This window comes from Pipistrellus hanaki (assembly GCF_964339955.1).
Source record: "Pipistrellus hanaki genome assembly, chromosome: 10".
NCBI lineage: Eukaryota > Metazoa > Chordata > Mammalia > Chiroptera > Vespertilionidae > Pipistrellus > Pipistrellus hanaki.
In genome coordinates this window covers 30811493-30836156 of record NC_140512.1, presented here as the reverse complement: position 1 = coordinate 30836156, position 24664 = coordinate 30811493, and the positions used below count along the sequence as shown (strand labels likewise).

Below are 24664 nucleotides of genomic sequence, written 5' to 3'. Positions count from 1 at the left end.
CAGTGTCCAACAAACAAACAAACAAACAAAAAGTCAGCGCCCACACATCTTCTTTTCCAAATGTTTGCCAATAGAGTTATTCCAGCCCCGCTCTGAAAGGTGCCTGTGTGTTCTTTCCCTTAGGGGGAAAGCGTGAACAAGTATCGTTTTTTTTGCTCTTTGCAAAAAAAAAAAAAAAAAGGGGGGGGGGGAGGGTCGTCAATTGTGCAGCATCTGCCACGGTTTAGGGATGAAGTGAGATTAAGTGATTTTTGGCCATGCATCTGCCAATTCCCTTCAGAGCTGTCCAGAACCCAGCTGCAATAGGAGGGTCTGTCCAAAAAGGGCCAGTTTTTTTTGCAGAGAGAGGGGGTGGGGGTGGGGGATGTGGGGGAGAGATGGAGAGAGGCTGACTGCGCGCCCTCCCAGCCCTCCCGCCCGGCGCCTGCGCCGCCGCTCACCTCGGTGTCGTTGTTGAGGTTCCAGAGGTCCAGGCGCCCCATCCCGTCCACGCAGGCAAAGAGCGCGGGGTGCACGGGGGACCACATGACGTCGTACACATAGTCCGCATTGTCTTCAAAGGAGTAGAGCGGCTTGTTGTGCTGTAAAGCAGAGGGACCGTGAAGACTTTGTGGCGCTGCCGCCGCCCCGGGCTGTCTAGCGGGGCCTAATTAAAAACTTTGCACATTCACAAAAGTGTCATAAAACTTCCCCGAGATGAAAGTCCTCGAGAAGGTGCGCCTCAGCTTTAATGTGACTGCAACTGTCCAGTGGCATAAATAAATGCCTGGCCGAGGGGGGTTGCTCCGACCTAAGGGCCCGGGTCGGGGGAGGGCGGTTTCAGGCTCCATCGTCAGAGACATTCCAGGCAGGTGGACGGGGATGCCCCTGAGCTCGGAATTCCGGCCGGGCTACCTTTTGCGAGCCGCTCGGGGAGCCCGAACCCAGTCCTCTTGGTCCTCCTGCAGGGATCCTACCCGCGGGGATGCTCTGCAAAGCCCCGGCGGTCCCGGTGGCCCCGGACCCTGTACACCGAAGGCAACGCCTGCCACCACGTGGTCATTGTGTGTATTGCAAGTCTGCCTCCAGTCCCAACTAGGGACCCAATCCCTACTTGAAGGGTTCCTTTTGCGAAGGGGGGAATGGGAACGCATATTTTAAAGGTTTTTTGGTAGTTCTTCTGGGAAGTGAAAAAAATCTCACGTTTCTAAGACCTTCTTCTCTCTCTACGTAGGGTCAGTCAGTGCACCCAAGCCAGGTGAACTGGCGTGGCTCCATTTACTACCCTGAATCTTCAAAGGTGAACCACATTTTTCTAAATCCCCCAGTATTTATTTCCAAGAGCCCCGAAATTGGTGTTTTCCTGGGGGAAATGCATTTGTACACACCCCCTACACACACACTGCATACAAATGCTTGCACACTCTCTGGAGGGATACAATAAATTAAAATGGCACTCTTGATTTCCAGTGAATATTGTCACATCAAAATAGCACAGAAGTCAGAGGCAAGTTTGAAAGTACATCAGAAATAAAACGTAATTGGACTTCATGAATTATTCATTCCATCTGGCTTGTCTTATTCTAATTTCTGCATAATGGCTTTACTAATCCCTGATCAATTAATGTAAAATGAAATTTAAATGATAATGAAAGCCCCAGAGATAAAAAGAAATTAAGTATTCTTATATCCTCTGACAGAAATCTAAACAATGGAAGCTCCCCCCCACCCTGTGTCTTCTTTATCCAGTCAGCTGTCTGTACTCGGGTCCCACTGAAATGCCTGTACAGGCCAGAGTAAAAAGACCAAATCAAATTTAATAACGTACAATATGAACAATCTGCATAGGATGTTCAAAGAATGTATCTGTAAGGGAAGCAGCTCGGACAAGGACTGTTATTTCCAACTCCCAAAGTGCACTGGTAGTGAATGTAAAATGCACAAAAATGCATGTGGTGACATCAAAGGGAACAACGTTAGTGAGAAGACAGTGACAGGTCCATAACCTAAACCTAAGGCAACATTTGTTAAGGAACTAACGATAAGTGATTTCTTTCCTTGAATTAAATGACTTTGGCGTTGCTTAGAAGTGGACACAATTGTAATACTATTAAAGCTGTACAGGAGAATTTAGATGGCCCGCTGTGTGTGTGCATGTGTTGGTAGTGTATGTGTGAGAAACGTCTTATTTTTAATTCAAAAAGTATCTAAGGGGGGAGTGAGTTGAAAAAATATATATGCATGACATTGAGATCTCGATAAGAATAGAAAGGACATTAGCCTTAGAGTTTTGTATCTTAACTTGCTGTAACTCTTCTATGCCAACATTTTTATTATATGCATGTCTGCACATGGATTTGGAGCCAAAATTGCCTCTTTGCTATTTATGTAGCTTCTGTCTTCCTCACACTGTTTGGACTAGGGATTCAAACTACTTTCTCCTGAAAATCTGTCTATCCAAGGATGCTATATAGCGTGGTTGTATCATTTTTGCTTGTTAATGCAGAAAAAAAAAAAGGCAGTGTGGAGGAGCTGGGTTTTCACCGACCACTTGTGAATACTAAGTTCTCACTCTCACAGAAATTATTCTTGCCCAAATTGTTGATTCTACAGCAAGTCAGTCAAGATTTGTTAAAGAACGTAACACGTTCTTCTTAAAGTTAAGGGGTAGAAGAGACCTACACATGCCTAAAAGAGTTAATTCTCAGTATTTTCTCTCAATAACCCAGCTGGTAGTAAAACTGATGACATAGAGGCCTAGACACAGATATACACAGGCAGACATACAATAAGCACGTAACACACCTATGGTCCATTCCTGTTTGGATCAGAAGACCATCCAGCTTTAGAGGGCCCTTTTCTAAGGAGCTGATATTATTTGATATGTCAGTTCTCTCAAAAATTAGCCTGTTCATCTCTAGTACTGTTTCCTTTTTCCTTTTACTGGCTTCTTCTCTGAGAAACTTAGTTGAGATTATCATCTATCCTGGAGAGTACGCTGTTTAAACATCTGGAAATAACTGTTATTATTCATGTTACCAAAACCCAATCTTCTCATGTTTAATAGCATTGCCTTGAAATGCCATTATTATTCTCTAGCTCTCCCCTCCCCCCAACTTCCTTAACACCCCTCACTCCCAAGACTGAACCTCCCATTTAAAAGTCACTGTGCAAGTAATTCTAGGCCACAGTATGTGCATGCTTGGGGAAAGGAAGAAGGACTTATATTTTCAAAGGCTTTGTTTTAACCTTCACTGGCTGGGAAGGTCTTGGTCAGAATCATATCCATTATCAGCGTACCATGGACTGACATCTACCAACCATTGCTTTCCAAATGTAATGATAGACATAGGAAATGCCACTCGTACAACAGTAAGCTGTGCTATTTTGACTATTAATTGTACTTCTTTCAATAAAGAAAATTTTAAATTCTATTTTATTTGGGGCCCAAAGGATAATCTGAAAACCCAATTACAGTGGTGCCTCGCATAACGAACGCCTCGCACAGCGAACTTTGGACAGGTTTTTCATGAAACCATCGGCCAAAAAGCAGAAAATGGATGAAGATGTGCAAGATTTGGTAGACTCTACTTAGTCTGTCTTAAAATTAAAAAAATGTGTGTTTTTTTTTTAAAAAATATGTTTTTAGATATATCTAAATAAAAATATGTCATCTTAGCATATTTTTTTTTATGTCATCTTAGCATATTTTATGCTACAGAACGAATTATTTTTTTTAACATGTATTGTTATGGGAAAACGCGTTTCACATAACGAACTTTTCGCATAACAAGCTTGCTCCTGGAACGAATTAAGTTCGTTGTGTGAGGCACCACTGTAAAGATTTGCCTCAAATGCTTGATATAAAACATTTTTAGAGGAAACACATACATCATGAAATATTAACATTTTCATTAAATATATCAAAAGCATCGGGGTGGAAATATTCTGGTTTTGAATTCTGACACATGCATGTCTGGAGCCACAGAGTCAGTATTACTTGCTATTTGCATCCTCACTGACTTGAGAATGCCACAAGTTTTGAAAAGGTGGAGAATGCGGGGGGCAAATTCGACCCACAATTTTGAGGAGGATCCTGTAATGCCATTTATATTAAAGCCACAGAAGCTTGGTAATTTTAAATATTTACTCCGCAAAATACTCAATGCCATTTAGTAAACTAAATATTATTCCACAGCATGTTACTGTAGAAAGGGTTTTTTTTGTTTGTTTGTTTGTTTTTTTAAAACAATCAAATTTCACTGGTAAAAAAAACACCCCGTGTCTCTTGTTCTAAGGCCGTGTTTAGTATCAGTGACCTGTTAAAGAGAAAGAAAAGGAGAACAGCACTGTTAGGCAACCTACTCCACGTGTGACACATCACAGTGAAACAGAGCCGTGACTCCATTGTTTTAGACAAGTTTTCAGGACCGGGCCGAAAAGGCTAAACTACACAGACACAGCTCAACCTGACTGTAACGCCCCATTTCACAAACAGAATGGAGAAGCAGTGCCCAGTAACTTCCCAGACAGACACGAAGGTAAATTGTCGGGTGTTTGCTGTGTGCCCGACTCTATACACACATTGTCTAATTTAATCCGCATAAAATCTCTGTAAGGTAGACGGTATTTACAGAAAAGAAAATTATAGTTCAGGAAACTTAGTAACTTTCCCAAGGCCACGAAGGTTGTGAGTGGTGGAGTTGGGTTTGACGGGCTGGTTTTTCTTGCTGGCCCTCTCTTTGCTGGACCCATGGGGTCCTGTACAAAACACGGCAGTGGTCTTCAGTCTTCACCAAAAAAATACACAGTTCTGCTCCCTTCCCTCGTGGCTATCCTTGTCAGTGCAAGCTCAGTGTGTCCTAAACACACAAGACGTAGCTTGTAGAAAGAGTTTTAAAAAAGATCCACAATCAGAATGTTTATTTCATCGCCTAAATCAGTTATTAATAACCCTGGAGATGTTACCCACAGAATTCCAGAAATCCTTAGCACTTTGTGACAGCAACAGATATCTTTTTCTCCTGAAAACTAGGAAACAGGATGGAATGGCCCTTTAGCTAGCTGAGATTACAAGTAGACCACACATGAGAGTAGAATGAAATGATGCTAGAAGGCAAAGATTTGGGTTCCAGTTCAGTCAATGTCTCTACCACGCTGGGTGGGGAACTACCATTGAATTATCTGAAAGATGGGGATAACAAGAAAGGCAAGAGGCGAAACTGGAAAAACTACAGACCTCGGGACATTGAACTTATCCTTGAATCTTAGAGTTTTTCAAGCTTTGTATCCTAGTGACTTTTTCACTTAGTATTTCACCAAAATATAAATATAAAGTGTACCAGGGTGTTTTTTTTTTATTATTACATTTTTTAAATTACGAAAGTGGTAGGCCTCCTCGTTCACCAACTGTGGAAGAATAAATAATATTAAATTTACATAAGAAAGGCAGGTCGTGAATTCTGTTCTACAATGAATCTTTACCACATCCATCAACGTTTTGCAATAAAGACCTATCTCTCGATTTGAGCCTTGATTTTATAAGTATCCTTCTGACAATGAAGAGGGCTGCCTATTTTCCCAATCAGTTAACTATAGAATGATTTCATGAGGGGTGAGTTTCTGTCCCTGATGGCAGAAATGTACGGAAGTCACATCTAGAAAATATGCTTGTTTTCTTTTCCTCTGTATGTTTTGTTTTCCTCTTACCAGGTACCTCTCAACACCCTATAGGCTTCGATATTGTGAAGGATGGTGGACAGAAAGAGTCGTGTTAAAATGCCTAACACTTTTTAAAGACTGTGGTTGCTGAGGCTGCATTTGCCTCTGCATAATTAGCTTTCAAATCTGACTTTGTAGAAACATTTACACGATCCTTGAACATTTCTTTTGGAGTGGAGGGGAGGTGGGGCAGAGGGTAACACATGGGTAAGTGAGATGTGGGCTGAGAACTGATAGGATTTCTGTATTTTCATTCTGAAGTAAAAGGAAAACCAATAGCATCTTACCTAGAAGACTGTATCCTGTTGGGGGAAAACAAGGACCAAAATACTAAACAATGAGTAATAAGATAATGTCCTTCAAAAATAATCGTGTGGGTTGCTGTGAAGTAATTAAAATACACGGCCAGCCAGTTCTTCCAGGAAACATGAACATGTGAGACCACAAGATCGCTTTTCAAAAACCACCAACGGACCCCAAAACTTCAGGCTCACACAAAATGGATGCCTCTTCCAGAAAAAGAAAGCGCGTAAAAAACAAACAGACCGAACTCACAAACCAAACCAAAACACCCCTTCTCTTGGCCCAAAAGAGGTGTTGCAAATTGGGTACGATCGCTGGGAAACATTATTTGCAGCTTCGTTGGGGATCCTTTTAAAAAGCACAAGCACTCTATACTCCTCTTAATTTCTGTGGCTACCATGAGAACAATACTCGATGATGCTATCTTTATCTGTTTCTATCACGGTCAGAAATTCAAAATTAGGCATATACCCTTTGGGTGAACAGAATCTGTATGGTGGGTCTGTTTGTGTGTGTGTGTGCATTAACCAAGAATGTATCAGGGTTTTAACTGGAATTAGTTCATTTAAAATAATTAGAAAGAAGGTTACAGCAACCCAGGAGTTGAACATTTGCCTCTCTAGAAACGGGGAAGTTTTGCTAAGTAAGACCCGAAGCCACATGAAAGGTGCTCTTTGTTGCAAGACCTTCCTCTGCTGCTTATTTGCATGGGAGAATCCTCCTAATCCAGGAGGCGCCACCAATAAAGAAGATAATTATCCATATAAAAGAATGTATACATATTCACAGGTTTTGACTGGTATTTGGGTGTTTAAAGCCACGGAAAAAACTACAAGCTTTGCCCAATTCATAAAAGGAGTATTTCCCGACACTGGCATGATTTTTATGAATATCAGCTCCACCTAAAGGTTTTTCTTTATAAGGAGCATTTTAGTGGCACAGCTCTGTGCAAAACACTGTGAGAACACTGAGCGAGCAGGGTGCTCTCCTGAGCTGCCGTTTTGCTCCTTTGGTGTGTTCTGCCTTATGGCTTAGTTGAGTGGAGGAGTCGAGGCAGGGCAGAGAGGGTCATTGCACAGTTGGCTTTTTGGTGCAACTGGGTGGATTCTCTCTCATTTCTCCCACCCTCCCTCTCTCTCTCTCTCTCTCTCTCTCTCTCTCTCTCTCTCTCTCTCTCTCTCTCTCTGAAAGATCATGTGGCTATAGCAGGCAACCAGCAAGTTCAAAAGAGCCTCTCTTCTGTGGCTGCTCCCCAGTTCCTTCGACTACAGCTCAGTGGTTTCATGTCCAACATGATATTAAAGAAAGAAGCATCTGATATCTAGGTAACAGTCAGGCTGGACATTGGTATTAAGGATTAGGAGGTGTTGAGGGATGATAATGGGCCAGAACTAGAAGCAACAAAAAGCGTGGCTGTATTGGCTTTGTGAAGACTTGAAAGTTAGAAGGATGAGCAGGGAAAGTGGTATTTGCAGTTCTGTTTATTTATTTGTTACCAATTTGATGTGCAACTATGCAACTGCACTTTATTAGTGGGTAGGTTAAGTGGCAGAACATTTCCAGGCTGGTCCTTAAACTGTCAACCATTAGCACCTGGCTTCCCAACATATATGTAATTCTTTTAAAATACTTCCATAATTTCAAATTGTCCTAGGTACCTGGATTACACCTTGACTCACACTTATGTTTAAGTTTCCAGGTTAACACCTGCCAGTTCCCAGAGCAAATCTGATATGGTGGTGTCAGTACAGTTGTAAGTACAACATGTACACAGATATCATTTCTTTTCAAGAAGTCATATTCCCAAATATCCAGATTTGTCCCTCACACAGGTTTAACCTCAAGTGGTAAAATCATTGAAATAATTAAATTTTCAGTTCTACTTCCTGCATCAGCAATTGATTTTCTAGAAGACGGGTACATTCTCAAAGGGTCAAAGCAGTATTTTGTGCCTCCGCTCTCCTGTACCTCCTGATGCTCAATGCAACGTCTCTTTTACATTAAATGTAAAATCAGGGTAGCTGATACTTGCAATTATTTTCGTGGTGGAGAAAGGGGCACAGAGATCTCACGTACACCAATCCCAACAGCCTGTTCAAATGCAGGATATATTTGCCATGCCTTCTGCTTTACAACAGGTTTGCTTATTGCTTTATTCTGTTTCACCCAAACCAAACTGAAATGAATTTCAAAAAGCAAACACAAGTTAACCATGAGGTGAGGTAATTCTGGTCATTGGAAAATGGACATGGGAAGATAACAGAGTCAAATGACAAACCTTGGGCAATGTACAAGGTTAAAAAGTCCCATGAGGCTGGCCAACATGGACCCACATTGGTTGGTTCAACAACAGTTACTCTGACGGAGAAAGATGAGTTTTATTTCATCTCCATCCATCAGACATAAAATTCAGATTAGATCAGGAGGTGGGGGGTGGACGTCTTTTTGGATCTCATAATCATGTAGAATAGTTGGGTCTGCTACTTGTTATTCTCATTCTCTCTTTAAACATCACTGCCTGGAAGGAGAAGGCCAGGGAGGGCAGCTCGTGTAGCATATCATTGAAATAAAAAGGCAAACATTTCCGCTCTGGCTAAAAGAGCAAAGGAGAGCGTTCGGCAAGCCCTTACTTCTTGCACAGTGTAAAGCCCAGTCAGCTGGGTGAGTTTCAAGTCTCAAAAGTGTTTGTTCTTATATGGATTATTCAGACATGCCTGTATAAATATTTAACAGCTACAGGTAGGTGTCGGCGGGTGAATGTGTGGGGAGGCTGGGACTGGGATGGGGGGTGGGAGGGGTAAAAGGACAGGAAGTGTGAACACAGGCTAAATCTGGCTGTGACTTGATGATTACATTCTTGTGGTTTCTTTCAAAGTTATTCTCCCTGGGTGAGCTTAAAAGAGAAACCCCTTTCTCCGCCCTCCCGCTTCTCCCCCCAAAAAAAGTTAGAAAAGAATTTGATGACTGGCACAGGTAGTTTTATTGAAAGTCAATTTTAATATTTGCTACTCTGTGTTGGAACAGGAGAAAAAGGGGAGCGAAATGGAGGATAAGGAAAGAGAAGACACTACCTGAATGTGGGATTTATTAGGAAGGCAGCCAGCAGGGCTCAGGGCTGTGGGGGAAAGTGTACTGCTATCGGGGAAGTGCTACTGGGAGTAAACTATTGATTTTGCTAGTCTTCTCACCTGTTTTAAGTGCTATGTGTAGCTACTGTAATAGCTAAAATAATAACTTTTGATTTTTTACTGTTGTTCTGATACTTTAAACATTTAACAAAATGCAGCAGAAATACATGTGGTCAGACTCCTTTTTAGAATTGTTTTTAGGAGATATTTCCATCTCGGTTTAAAATAACCTAACCGCCGAAACTGGTTTGGCTCAGTGGATAGAGTGTCAGCCTACAGACTGAAAGGTCCCAGGTTTGATTCCGGTCAAGGGCATGTACCATGGTTGCGGGCACATCCCCAGTAAGGGGTGTGTAGGAGGCAGCTGATTGATGTTTTCTCTCTCATTGATGTTTCTGGCTCTCTATCCCTCTTCCTTCCTCTCTGTAAAAAATCAATAAAACATATTAAAAAATAAATAAACAAATAAAATTACCTAACCTACTTTAACAAACTAGCTACTTCATTTAGGATATCCCGAAAGAGTAAGCTATCAACAATGATTTATTAAGGGCCTACCGTCTGCTTTCTACTTTAGGCATTCAATAGAAATCTAAGCTCTGACTGGTCTCAGGGCCTCACAATCCAGGTAGGAAAATAAAAATTATGAAATAATAAGAGAAGAATGTTGTTTACTTGGGGGGTGTCTATTTTCTCACTTTGCTCCCAAAGGATTTATGGCACAAAATGAAGGGTAAACACACAACAGTGGCAGATGGGACAGACAGCTATTACCAGGATCCCGAGCTAAGCTGGTTATTACAATCTGGTAACAGAGATCTCTAAAGGTCCTGATAACTAAGGGGAAAGGGAAAACACCAACTATCACAAGGAGGCAAGTAGATGTCACCATCTGAAGGAAGAAAGAATAGAAATTCCTCCTCAAAGACACATTGTTGGGGAAAATTCAAGGAGGAATTTACCATGTCTGCAAATCCCTGGGAAAAGAGACGGGTTTTCTGTCTTGTTTACACCAAAGAAAGAGAACAAGTATGCAGCCAGGTGCTAAATTCTGCGGTACAGATGTTCGGTGCCAGAGGAATTCGGAGATTTGGAGGGGTGGCCTGTGGGTGGTTACCATGGTCTGATGTGGTCAAGGAAGGTATTATCTAGAACAGGTGATGGGAACCGCGTTGAAAGACGTGTAGGCTTTGATAGATGGCAAGGAAGCCAGTCAAGGAGAGGAAAGCAAAACATGCAAGGGCCTGGCTGCGTAAATCGGCATGGAATTCCCAGGGAGCTGGGAAGGTGAGCAGTGGGGACAGCCCTGTGGACTCTGAAGATTTGTCCTCAGGAAGGAAATAATTTTGGTTTGGGAAAGGAGGGGATGAGAACATGTTATGAACGGCCTTGAGTATAGAGTTAAGAATTCTTGAAGCCATAGCTATTCGTTGATTAAATAGGTATTGATACATCATGCTGTGCACTAAATGGATTAAGAGATGTCTAACATTCATGTGACCATTTTTCAGCTTTTCTAGCATGGATGCCTGAGAGATGAATGCCCGGAATCAAACAGAGGAAGGAGCAGAGTTGGGAAGAAGATCTGGTTTGTCATTGAAACATGGTACAGCGTGTCTCTGGAGACCACACCCAGGTTAAGAGGGCCGTGGGAATGTAGGTCTGGAATAAAAGAGATGCTTCAAGTTCATTCTGAAGAAGGACTGAGGGCGAGGAGAGAGTGAGGAGGAAGGAGAAAAAGTCCTGGGCCAAGAGAGAGAAGGAGTGAGAACCAATGCAGAAGTTCAAGGTGAACCAAGAGACCATAACCCACGCTGCAAGAATGGGTGGTGGACAGTATGATGAGGACTAAGAAGAAGCCAGTGCATTTAGCCATCAGGGTTTACCGATGGCCTTGGGGAGAGAAGTGAAGATTGGTGGAGGGTGGTTGGGAAAGGTGGCAGTGGTCATTATGGATGCATGGTGGCTCTTCAAGTGGTTTGGCAAACTAATCCAAATTTTAGGCACGTTAAGCCATCCTATCCACCCACCACCCACCAATCTCTAAGGGAATCCTAATATCATTGGTGCTTGTGTCCAGCACTACCTTCTTTTTTTCTTAAGAAACCCACTTGCCATTTTGATATAATTTCCCTGACTTTTGGACCATTTCTTATGTAAATTTATATCTCAAACATTCAGCATCAAGCCTGGCAGACAAGATGCACTCAAAGTGGGTGATGAAGCAGGTAGCATCTGGGCCCAGTCCCATTTCTGCCTGACACCTGTAAGCAGAGCCCAGAACTTTCTTCTAATTCTTTGGGATTGTTATTCTTTTTTAGTCTCCCCACGGCTGAACCTCTGCTTTCCCTGGTGGATTTCTGATTCAACATTTTCCTTGGTCTACCTTTTGTTCTTCTAGCATGCTACTTTGGTTCAGAACCTCCCCCCCTCATTCTGCTTTCTTAAATCTAATCTCTGAAGAAGGCCATGATTGCTGCCCAGTCACAGCAAAAATCTGAGTAGCCCTAGCCTGTTTGGCTCAGTGGATAGAGCATTGGCCCACAGACTGAAGGGTTATGGGTTTGATTCCTTGGTCAAAGGCACATGCCTCGTTGCAGGATCAACCCCTTAAACCAACCGATGTGTCTCCCCTTACCTTCCACTCTCTCTAAAAAACATCAAGCCCTATCTAGTTTGGCTTAGTTGATAGAGCATAGGCCTGAGGACTGAAAGGTCCAGGGTTCAATTCCAGTCAAGGGCACATGCTCGATCCCTAGTGTGGGGTGTGCAGGAGGCTGCCAGTCAACGATTCTCTCTCATCATTGATGTTTCTATCTCTCTCCCTCTCCTTTCCTCTCTGAAATCAATAAAAATATATATTTTTAAAAATCAATGGAAAAATATCCTCAGGTAAGGATTAACAACAACAACAACAACAAAAATCTGAGCATGTTTGTACACTATGGACAAGGAGAAGGAAAGTGATATGAAAAAATAAGCTATAATGACTTGATGGTAGGATATCTAAGTAAGGATTTCCTGTATATTACAGGAATAAAGTGTTGGGAATTAAATGTTTGATAAATGTTATCTCATTAAAAACAAACAAAACTTATCCTTGGACTTAAAACATCCATATGTATCTGAAATTTTTTGTGATACATAAATTTCAATCAGTGTGTGTGTGTGTGTGTGTGTGTGAGAGAGAGAGAGAGAGAGAGAGAGAGAGAGAGAGAGAGAGTGAGAGAGAAACTAATTTTTCCATTGGATCTTATTAAATGTTTATTTTGAAAAGGGAGAATGGTACATTGACTATAAGCAAGCCCTCAATCCAAGTCAGTACCACAAAGCAACTAGACATCTGAGGCAGTGCGCAAATGTACTCCGAACATGGTAATAATGAAGAAATGGGTCTTTGATTCAGCATCAGCAAAGTCACTCACATTAGTCACATCACATCAACTGCTCCTACCACTTTCTCTCAACATCCATGGGTCCTTCAGGGTTCCTCTGCCCTTGGGAGTCGGCTTTGAAGGGATGAGAGGCCTTCAGGCATTAGGAATGGGGTGGGGGTATATGTTCCATAAAGGACTTCCTGGGAAGCTCATTATCATTAACTTTTTGTGCCCATAGCCAAGGGTCAATCATGATAATAAAACATCCTTAGCTCTGTTATGGGCTGAAGCATGTCAGCTTCACAATTCATATGTTGAAGTTCTAATACCTCAGAATGTGACTATATAAGAAGCTGGGGCAATTAAGATGAAATAAGTTCATACAAATGGGCCCTAATCAATCTGACTGGTGCTCTTATAAGAAGTAGCAGTTAGGACACAGACATGTGCAGAGGGAAGCGTCTGTGAAGGCACAGGGAGAAGGCGGCCATCTGCAAGCCAGGGAGGGAGGCCTTGGAAGAAACCACCCCTGCCAATACTTTAATCTTGGACTTCTAGCCTCCAGAACGGTAAGGAAATACATTTCTGTTGTTTACACCACCCAGTCTGTGGTCCTCTTAGATGGCAGACAAGCAGACTAACACAGCTCTCAAACGAGAAGAGGGGAGCTCTCTTTTCTTGGCCTCTAACGCACACCCACACGGGCACATTTACCCTACAATTCTGCATTTCCAAAACCTCCCCCAGGAGTGCAAGGCAGAATGCTGTTTCTGAGCAGCCACATCTCTCCTTCTGGAGCCAGGCCCTTGTCCCTTTATAACCAACGGTGGCAGCTCCACCTGATGCTTTCCTGTGCCTTCCTCTGAAAGGGGATTGCAGTGAAGATAGAAGAACACCCCTTTCTGGAGCCTGCAGAGCCTCTTTTTAATTTTCCATTAGGCCCGGCTAGCATGGCTCAGTCGTTGAGTGTGGACCTATGAACCATGAGGTCACAGTTCGATTCTTAGTCAGGGCACATACCCAGGTTATAGGCTTGATCCCCAGTGGGGAGCGTGCAGGAGGCAGCCAATCAATGTTTCTCTTTCATCATTAATGTTTCTATCTCTCTATCCCTCTCCCTTCCTCTCTGAAATTAAACAAAAAAAATAAAATAAAAATTCCCCTCTTAGCTTTAAATCCTATCTATAGTTCAGCTATTTTGCTGAGATGATTGGGGCAGGTGAGGCTGGAGAATGGAAATCTACATGGGCTTCAAAGTGATCACATTACAAACGGGTCACACCATTCCAGGGACCCAACCACACTTGAACCGGAAATTACAGTTCTGATCAGTTCAGTCACGTTTGCCTGAAGACAGAGCTCTTTTCCTGAGACAGAAGTCTTCTGTGCTGGTTTGGAGTTTAGGTTGTTTGAATTTTGTCACCCTCTGCAGGCTCAGCCTTGGCTTTCCGTTCTTTGAGAAAAGGCAGTCAGAGGGTGAGATGGGAGGGTGAGGTGAAAGGGCAGGAAAAGGCCAGGCAAGCAGGCAAAGGAGATGGAGCATGACAAGGGTCCTGAAGCCGAACCCTCTCCTCAGAGGCTGGGGCTGACCTTTCAACCCCAGGCAGGCCCCTGCCAAGCTCTCCGTATCAGCCTTCTCAAAGGCTAATTACTGCTGAATGGGTACCCGAGTTTGGAAAATTTTCAAAGAATTTTTGAGTAGGTTTCTACAGTTCTTTTCTCCTAACAATAGGATCCATCAAACAGCCAGGAGAAGGCTCTATTTAAAGGCGCCACCGGGAGAGCGGAAGGCTGTGTTTGATTGCCAAAGTGACTCATTTATTTTTACACAGTATTAACGATGCTACAATAACCAATATCTATAGCCCGGTTTTGACAGTTTATCACAAGGGTTCCCATTGTTTAAGAAAGAAGAAAAAGGAGGGGGAAAGAAAGAAAGTACCAGAAAGAGAGCTTTTTATTTTGCTACATTTCCATTTGTTAACAAAACTCCCCATAAGCAAAACCAGAGGTCATTAGCAAACAAGCAAAACATGCCTGTCTCCAGAAGAATGCAATTCCCTTCATCACGTAAAACACAGCTCCGCCGAAAACCCAAATCATGACAAATCCTTAACATGAAAAATTCAGTGCAGGCTCAAAACCACCTGACTTCACTTTGGGTTTGTGCTCCTTAAAATTACCTAGAAAACACCATAATCTTCTCTTCGTGCGGCTGGATGCGGGCCAGGGCCCTGGCTCCAGAGGCAAAGGGCAAACTAAAAATCATGTCTGAGCAGACAGCTCCACCCTCTCTCCCAAGTCCGCTTGGCCTCGTGACAGAAAGTGAGGTCTGAAGCACATTCATCTTGAGTGTTGGCCAAGACTCAAGGCTTGTACAGGACAAACAAAATGAAATCCAAAATGTTATCACTCCCGCCCGAAGAAGTCAAATGGGCTTCAATGACGGCCCTGCACACGGTGAGGCCTTTTGCAGTGTAATAGAGAAGCAACAGAATCGAATTAAAATGTAGTTTTTTTTGTTTGTTTGGGAGAAAGATCCTTAGTTGAGAGTTTAAATTTCAAAAGTTATTTTTTATAATCGTGTGTGTGTGTACAAGAGAAACAGAGATAGAGAGAGGGATGGAAGGAAGGGGGGAGGGAGAGAGGGAGAGAAGGAGAGATTTCTATACCAAACCAAATAGGTTGCTAGTGAAAGACAAAGTACAGAGAGGATGGGAGGGTACAGGGACTCCACTGTGGGTGCCTGCTTGCCTGGCATGGATACCCCGAAGTGGTGGGTAAACTTCTCAATGCCTTTCACTCTCCTTCACACAAAGTGTCAGTTCCCAAGGACTCACTCTCCCAACGCCCACCCACTCAGACACCCTTACGCTCGCTCACGCTTTGCATGGGTGAGAGCCAGGAGAGGCTGTCAAGTAATTTTTACCTCCTGCCGAGCTAGTGACAGGCTCAGAACAAATAGCTACATTGAGAAAGTGCCTCCGTGCCACAGCTGCCGCGGCCACGCTGCAACAAGACAGTCTGGGTCTGTGAATACCACCGTGCCCCCCCCCCCCCCCCCCCCCCCGGGGGCAGATCGGTGCTGAAATGGCAGGGCCAGGCATTGCGGAAGTGGTTTCCCCTCACCCCTTAATCAGAACCCTCTGCTCCAGCCGGTGGGCTGCGTTCACAATCCCCTCTGCACACCATTCCCTGCGGTTCCCCAGCTCTGCTTCCACCTTGGAGAAGGTACTGCTCTCTTCTCTCCAAACACTCCAGCCCTGTGACCCGATCAGGACCCACTTACCCCTTATGCCTTCTCCACCACTTACATGCACAACAATGTCTCCTCCCCAAGGGCCCAGCCATTGCTTTCTGACTTTTTAGGTGTTCTGGGCCTGTCTTGGAACCTTATGCATTTATATTTAAACTAGATGCCAAGTGCACAAAATTTGTAGATGGAGGGGGGTTTCCCCTCAGCCCAGCCTACACCCTCTCCAATTGGGGACCCCTTGGGGGCTGTCCAACTGCTGGTTTAGGCCCGATCCCACAGGATCACTGGCTCCTAACTACTCACCTGCCTGTCTGCCTGATTACCTCTAACTACCTCTTCCTGCCAGTCTGATAGCCCCTAACTGCCCTCCCCTGGCGACCTGATTTTGCCCCCAACTGCCCTCCTCTGCTGGCCAATTTGGTTCTGACTGGTTGGTATATATATATATATATATATATATATATATATATATATATATATATATAAATTGATTTTTTACAGAGAGGATGGAGAGGAAGAGTTAGAAACATTGATGAGAGAGAAACATCATCAGCTGCTTCCTGTACACCCCCCACTGGGGATGTGCCTACAAGCAAGGTACATGCCCTTGACTGGAATGGAACCTAGGACCTTTTAGTCTGCAGGCTGACACTCTATCCACTGAGCAAAACCATTCAGGGCTTATTGATTGGTTTCTATGCCAGTCAGCATCAAAAGCTCTGCCTCCTAGTCAGCCAATGGCTCCACACAGCATACACATTTGATTCTGATTGGTCTGTGTCTGCCAGTCAGCATCTCTGGGCCTATCAAAGGGGCCTGATCAGAAAGGCAGGGCTAATCAGCAGCCCCAGTGGAAACGTGGAGAGAAATGGAGGTGCTGTTGACCAGACTGGGAGAGAAAAAGAGAAGCAAGTGCTGATCAAAAGCTGTCACACAGGCAACAGATCAGTCCCTGCTTCTCTCTGGCTCTGATTCACAGCCCCCTCAGCAGTCAGTGTTGGAGCACCACACCTGCATGGAAGCAGTCAGCGCTGGGTTGCTATGGCAGGACTGACTTCTGTTTGGTTGAACCTTGGTCGTTACTGGATGTTACAACCCAGGGTTTTAATACATTAGGATATACTTGCCTGGCCAGCATGGCTCAGTGATAGAGCATTGACCTATGAACAGGAGGTGATGGTTCAATTCCTGGTCAGGGCACGTATCCAGGTTGCGGGATCGATCCCCAGTGTGGTGCGTTCAGGAGGCAGCCAATCAATGATTTCTCTCTCACTGATGTTGCTATCTCTAACTCCCTCTCCATTCCTTTCTGAAATCAATAAAAATATATTTTAAAGTATACGTATCCTTACTGAATTTCTGAAATTTAGTAAGCTCTTGATAGTTAGGCATTAAATGAATAAGTATAAGGAGTGTTACCTTGTTCTCTGTCTATATTATTTACATTACATTAGAATGAATAAAGCAAGACAGTGAGGTTGACAAGGACATTTTTACTTGAAAGAAGTTCCATTCTTTACTTAAGTTTGAGTAGGGAGATGTATACTATGCACCCATTTGAGCAGGGACCATGTCTCATTTCAAGGCCTTGGCATGAGGTTAAAAACACACTAACCTCTTTGTAAATATTGGCTTAATGAATATAAAATTGATCAAATGTAATAGTAATTTGATTAGAAGAATAAATAATGTGATACTAGCCTTTACTTACCAACAGAATGTTAAATAAATGTACACTGTTATCAAGAGAATTAGAAGACAAACCATAGACTGGGAGAAAATATTTGAAAAGATGCATTTGATAAAGAACTATTATTCAAAGTGTACAAAGAACTTTTAAAACTCAACAATAATAAAGCAAACAACTTGACTGAAAAATGGGCCAAAGACTTTACCATACACTTCATCAAGTAAGCATATGAAAAGATGCTCCAGATACATCAAAATGGAGATGCAAATTAAAACAAGATACCGCTACACACCTAGTAGAATGGCCAAAATCCAGAACACCGACAACACCAAATGCTGACTGCCTAGGATGTGGAACAACAGGAACTCTCATTCATTGCTGATGGGCATGCAAAATGGTGCAGCCACATTGGAAAACAGTCTGGCAGTTTCTTTAAAACTGAACATACTTTTACCATATAATTCAGCAATCATGCTCATTGGTATTTACCCAAAGGAGTTGAAAACTTATATCCACACTAAAACCTGCACGTGGATGGATGTTTATAGAAGCTTTATTCATAAATTCCAAAACTTGGAAACAACTAAGGTATCTTTCAGTAGATGAATAAATAAACGATAGCACATCCAGACAACTGAATATAATTCAGTGCTAAAAAGAAATCAGTTATCAAAGCATGAAAAGACATGGAAGGAATGTAAATGCATATTACTAAGTGAAAGAAGCCAATCAAAAAACCCAACATACTACTTGATTCCAACTATATGACATTCTGGAAAAGGCAAAACTATGCATATAGTAAAAATATCAGTGGCTGCCATGGGTTAGGAGTAAAGGAATAAACAGGCAGAGCAGAGGATTTTTAGGCCAGTGAAAATATTCTGTATGATATTATAAGGATGGATACATGTCAGTATACATTTTTACCAAACCCATAGAAAGTACAACACTAAGAGTAAGCTTCAATGAAAACTAGGGACTTTGAGTGATTGTGAAAAATTTGCAGTTATCTTCATGCATGTTTTGCAATGATAACATATAGGCTGATATGTAAACATTTATGTCTTTACATGTGTGTACAATTAATTGCACAGAAGAGGAAATGATCAGTAGAGTAGAAAAAAGGTGATAAATGGAGAATCTAGTTGTCAGAAATATCAATAAAGAACAGAGGTGTCTTTACAGGTCCATGGAATATTCAATCACTGGGTACCTGAATGAGGATTGAAATAAATTTGCAATAAATATAAAACTTTCTAAATTTATCTGATCATTAATCAACAATGTAACTGCTAAAGGCTTAATTTAGTTTATATGTAAATGGTCAATAACATAATCAGCCTATTCCACCTAATAAAAGAGAAACTTGCAAATTGACCATACCTTTGCTATGCCCACAAGCCCCGCCAATCAGGGTGACTATGCAAATTAACCCAACCAATATGGTGGTTAATTTGCATATCCAGGCCAGAGCAAAGACAGCGTAGAAAGAAGCCAAGCCTTCAGAGAAGCAAGCAAGTGGGGTGGGGAGAAGGGAGGAAAGCAGGCGGGGCAGTGACCACAGCAGGAAGCCCTATTGCAGGAATCTTCCTGCAAGGGGCATCTAGTCTATTTATATAAAAGCCAAAGTGACAGGATGACCAGCCGGTAGCTATGATGCGCACTGACCAGGGGATAGACGCTCAATGCAAGAACTGCCCCATGGCAGTCAGTGTACTCCCACAGCAGGTATGCTGCCCAGCTGAAAGACAGGCGCCAGATGCTGGGCTAATGGCTGGAAAGCACAGCTGCGATGTGGACCTCTCCTGTGGATACTCCCCCTATGGGGCCGGGATGAGCAGAAGCAGCATGGCACCCAGCCCAGGCTCGGGCTCCTCCCTGCCACCTGCCACTTTGTGTACTACTTCATGCTGTCTAAGATCAACATGACAACGGGCTAGAGCCTGACAATCTGGCAGGTAAGGCTGGGCTGTGGGGGGCACGGTGGTCCACTGATCCCTGCAGGCCAGGCAGAAGGACCCCACCGGTGCACGAATCTGTGCACTGGGCCTCTAGTATTATATATGAACCATGTACCACCCCAACTAAACCTGTGGGGAATAGAGAACCAATGTGAAATATGACCACTAAACTAAAGAAGCTCAGCTCGGTGGAAAGAGGAAGATAATTGACAAATAAATACAATAAAAGATCTTAACATTATATTGTATTCACGTTTTAGATTTTTTTGTTTAAAATTATTATGAGAATGATTTTATGACTATGGAGTTATAAATTATTAGAAAAGATGAAATGGTAAATTATTCCAGCATCTGAGCCCACTCCTAAATGGCAAATAAAAATAAGCAGACAGTTCAAAATATTAAAACTGTTGCCTTTTAACACACTGATTTCAAACTGACTCAATTACAAGCAATGTGAGTGGAAGAAATCTGGGGCTAAGAGGGTGTCCATATCACCCCTCCTAGACATTGGTTTTCTTTTCTGTAAAATGAGGGCATTCTCTGCAAAGTACTCCTCAGGTTTGCTTTCTGTGACTTAACCAGATTTTCTCGTTGTCTTTCTTTCTTCATTCCCACACACGGACTTTGATTCTGTAAAGGGCAGAAAGAGTATCTATAGAAAAATAAGTGGTATATTTATTTAATCACTATTCCCGTGGTGCTGGCACTGTACCTGCCTTCATGGAGAGCCATTCCATGGTTTTCAGATCCTGATATGCTTCCATCTCAAAATACTGTTTCTGGGCACTTAAGTTTTCCCTTTTTTTTTTTTCAGTCCCTCTCTTCCCTTTCTCTCTAGATATAGTCAAGTTTAATCATCTCCACTCCTACTGATTTTATTCTTGTTTACTTGCTTGTCATTATTAGTGGGAGTGCATATGGTAAAGATAGAATTTATAACTTGTGAGACTAATTGCTAGATGCTTGTCCAAAAGCGTGGAAAACCTTGAAATGCAGGTTGAGGTGTTTGAAATGACTAGGAAAGCAAGGAGAGCAACGTCAGAGTTTCCAGACATCTGTTACAAGGAATACTGTTCTCTCAGCATTCTTGGGTCAAAATGAGCCCCATTATCCACATAGGTTTTGGGATATCAGTCTGTTCCTGAGGAAAACATTAAAAGATCTCCCTGCTAAAGATCCTTGTTTAACTCTTTCTGTACTGTTTTAAAATCATAGAACTGCTTTTAAAAATGCCAGTTAAGATCCCACAGTATAGAAACACTCTTTTATGTTGTCGTATAAGGCGATGGCATAATGAAAAGTGTATTTTAGGGAGATTATCTAAGATAATGGCAGGAAGAATGAGCATGGGGGAGATACCAACTTCGGAGTGACTGATGGTAATAACTGTCACAAACTTGATAACAAAGACACAACCCATTTCTGCTCTTTAGGAGTTATTTTTTTTTTTTTAAATGGATAGACTTTTTTTGGAGGAGGGTATTCTTAAGAGAAGAGAGTGACTGTTCTAGATTATTAGAAATCTAGATTAACATAAAATACAATAAAAGGAAGAAACAACATCACACACATGCAGATGCTCACTGACATAAAGACACACTTCATTTGGACAGTCTATGAATTGCCATGTTAAAAAAAAATGGTATTAATAGCAAAAGTTAACTCATTGACTGAACTTTATAAAACGAGAGGTGTGTGTGTGGGGGGGTGGATTGAGGGAAAGAAAAAGCAAATTTATCAGGCATAAAGTAAGTTCCATAGGTGGGTGGAAGCCAAGAGTCTTAAGCAAAACCCTCCTGGATTAGTGACCCATTATCCCTCTTAATGCACTGGGCCTGGCAGAGTGGTAAAAGGGAAATCTGGTTTAAAAGTTAAGTTTTTAATCATGAAAGAAGGTCCTAAGTGAGAAGGAAACTGACAACTTATAAGAGCCTTCTTCTTTCTTTTGACTTGGGCTTAGTTCAAGCCAATGAACCAGGGGACAGGAGAGAAAACTATTTCACTTCACTGCCAATTCCACAACATTCCTCTCCAGAAACTTCCACAGAGCTGGTGAGCTTCCAGTAGTAAACACTGAGGTCTGTTTCCCCAGAATTTATGGGAGGGCCTGTTACTCCACTTTGGAAGAAAAAAATGAGAGTTTTCAATGATTAATTATACTTATTTTTCCTCTACAAAACTCTTATTTATTCTTTACAAAGTACTAGAAGAATGAGAAAAATATCTCAATTTTTATTGTCCTAAGTTTATAAAGTAATGATTTTTCCTAATGGTCAAACTCTACTCATTCTATATTGTTTGTGACACTGGCAAAATAGCATATATTAGCCAAAACTGGTTTGGCTCAGTGGATAGAGCATTGGCCTGCGGACTGAGCGGTCCCGGGTTCGATTCCGGTTAAGGGCATGTACATTGGTTGCGGGCACATCCCCAGTGGGGGATGTGCAGGAGGGAGCTGGTCTATGTCTCTCTCTCATCAATGTTTCTAGCTCTCTATCTCTTTCCCTTACTCTCTGTAAAAAATCAATAAAATATCTTTTTTAAAAAATAGCATATATTAGCCCTAACCAGTTTGGCTAGGTGGATAGAGCATCGATCTGCAGACTGAAGGGTCCCAGGTTCAATTCTGGTCAAGGGCATGTACCTTGGTTGTGAGCACATCCCCAGTGGGGGTGTGCAGGAGGCAGCTGATCAATGTTTCTCTCTCATTGATGTTTCTAACTCTCTATCCCTCTCCCTTCCTTTCTGTAAAAAACAATCAATAAAATATATATTTTTTAAAAAAAATTTTAAAGAAAAAGGACGGCCGAAACCGGCTTGGTTCAATGGATAGAGCGTCGGTGTGCAGACTGAAAAGTCCCAGATTCGATTCTGGTCAAGGGCATGTACCTTGGTTGTGGGCACATCCCCAGTAGGGGGTGTGCAAGAGGCAGCTGATCAATGATTCTCTCTCATCGATGTTTCTAACTCTCTATCCCTCTCTCTTCCTCTCTGTAAAAAAAAAACAATAAAATAAAAAATTAAAAAAAGGATGAGGAAGGGAATATGGTTATATTTTGCTCACAAGTTTAAAAATAATTATAAGTTGATACAGAAAAGTCCAGCTGAATATACAAAGGAGGAACAAGTAAACATAAAGCCAACAGAAAGGTCACATGAGACAATTCTGCAAGATCCATTCAAGGTGGGGGTCACGTGGCAGTAGTTTTACAAAAGCATATTTAGAATTATGTGACATCACTGTGAGTCCCATGGAAGTTGAATGCAACTTCTATTATTTATTATTATCATGAATATCATTGTAGTTTTTATCATCATGATTGAGCATCTGAAAATTTAAGAGGAATAGTAATTTGGGAGGGAAGTTTCATGAAGGATTGCAAAAGTGAACATTCTGATCAATCAAGATGCTCCATTGAATATGTTAGAACTAAGCCAATCAACTTCTATTGAGATTGCTCCAGCCCAACTAAACCACTTTAATATCAAAATAACAATCGCAACAATAATGATTTAAAAAAAATTTTAAAAAATATATTTTATTGATTTTTTACAGAGAGGAAGGGAAAGGAATAGTGAGCCAGAAACATCGATGAGAGATAAACATTGATGAGAGATAAACATTGATCACCTGTCTCCGGCACACTCCCACTGAGGATATGCCTGCAACCAAGGTACATGCCCTTGACCGGAATCAAATCTGGGACCTTTCAGTCTGCAGGCCGACGCTCTATCCACTGAGCAAAACCGGTGAAGGCAACAATAATGATTTTTAATAATAATAATAGAATGGCTACTTTTTTCACAGTGCTTATCCTGTGCCTAGCACTATTCTAGGAGCTTTATGTATATTAATTTATTTAATCTCCACATGTATCCTATATTTTAAGTCCCATTGTATAGATGAATAAACTGAAGCACAGAGAGGTTAAGTAACTTTTCTAAAGTCACAAAACTGGAATATCAACTATTCCATGCTTCTGTTTTTAAATATTCTTTTCCTTTTGTGTAAATGCCCTTCCTTTCCTCCCTTTACCTAACTAAATAAACTCTTTCATACTTCAGCGTGGATGTCACCTACTTTGCGAAGCTTTTTTAGAACATTTCCCTCTCTATCCCAACTATACTGCTTTAATTCAAGTTAGGAATTTCTCATATAAACTATGGTTTTGAGAAGAGTCAAGCCCCCTTTTACTGGAGGGAACCACATCCCACAAGAGACAGTGTTTCCCAGGGATAGCTTTAGAAAGAGCCTTCCTGCATGTAACTAGGCCACAGTGTACCAAGGGGTAACTGTCCGGAGCCTCTCCCCTTGCTCACTTGGACAGACACTACTCTCTTAAGTGGAAGGGGTGGCTAAAGACACACACTGTGTTGCCCAGCTCTTTAGATCATTCTCACAGACTAATGGGAATTCTACTCATCTACTTTGTAAGAAAAATATTTAGGAGGCCACTCTATTCCTGCCTGGATTGTTGCCTTAGGTATTTTTTCCCCAAAATTATAGCTTCTTAAATATCTCCTAATAGAATTTTAAAAGCTTAACCTCAGTTTTCTAATCATTATATTTCTAAATTATGGCTATGCATTTTTACTGCTCGAAACCACTGCTAACTAAATATTTGCTACAATATTTCTTTCATATATGTGTTTTGTTTTAAAAACCCAAGGATTATTTGTTCATGTATTAATTCAATGATTTATTCAATACCTGCCAGGTGCCAAGACTGTAAGGTATTGGGGAGGCAGACAAAATAATATGGGTCTACTCTCAAGGATTTCATAGTCTTAAGGGGAAAGGGCAAAACTTCTACATATACTAAATGTGATTCATTGGGTACGACAAAAGTATTTTTAGTATATTATCTAAAATATAGCCATGTCTAATATTTCAGTACATATTCATTTTCAAAGAATAGGTTTAAATATAATAAGTAATGTTTTTCCTTAGAAACAAAATTTTTGCCTTTCTTTTATTCATAAAAGCTCAAATTATCATTCCTTTCTAGTTGGTAAGAAGGGGGAAAAATCAGCCAAGATAGTCATCTTATATTTTAAACTTGGCAGAGGATGTAAAACTGAAATAGATAATACTTATTACTTGTTGATTTCATAGCAGTTGTTTGAAAACTGAAGACTACCTTTCTAATTTGTACTAAGTCATCACCACTGAGTCACTTAGAAAATGGTGTTTCCAGATTCACTGTTTTGTTAAAAGACTAGAGGACCAAGATGCATGTGAACTG

General features: G+C 41.7%; 1 protein-coding gene across 8 annotated transcripts in view; it reads right to left on the bottom strand.

The window, feature by feature from the left end:
* The window catches only part of DYNC1I1 (dynein cytoplasmic 1 intermediate chain 1), a 272928-nt gene that overhangs the window by 20939 nt on the left and 227325 nt on the right, over positions 1–24664 (bottom strand). For all 8 annotated transcript variants that reach the window (XM_084896671.1, XM_084896669.1, XM_084896672.1 and 5 more), the window contains one exon: positions 441–581. In XM_084896671.1, coding sequence (XP_084752797.1) covers positions 441–581 — 141 coding nt within the window. The remainder of the gene's footprint in view (positions 1–440; positions 582–24664) is intronic.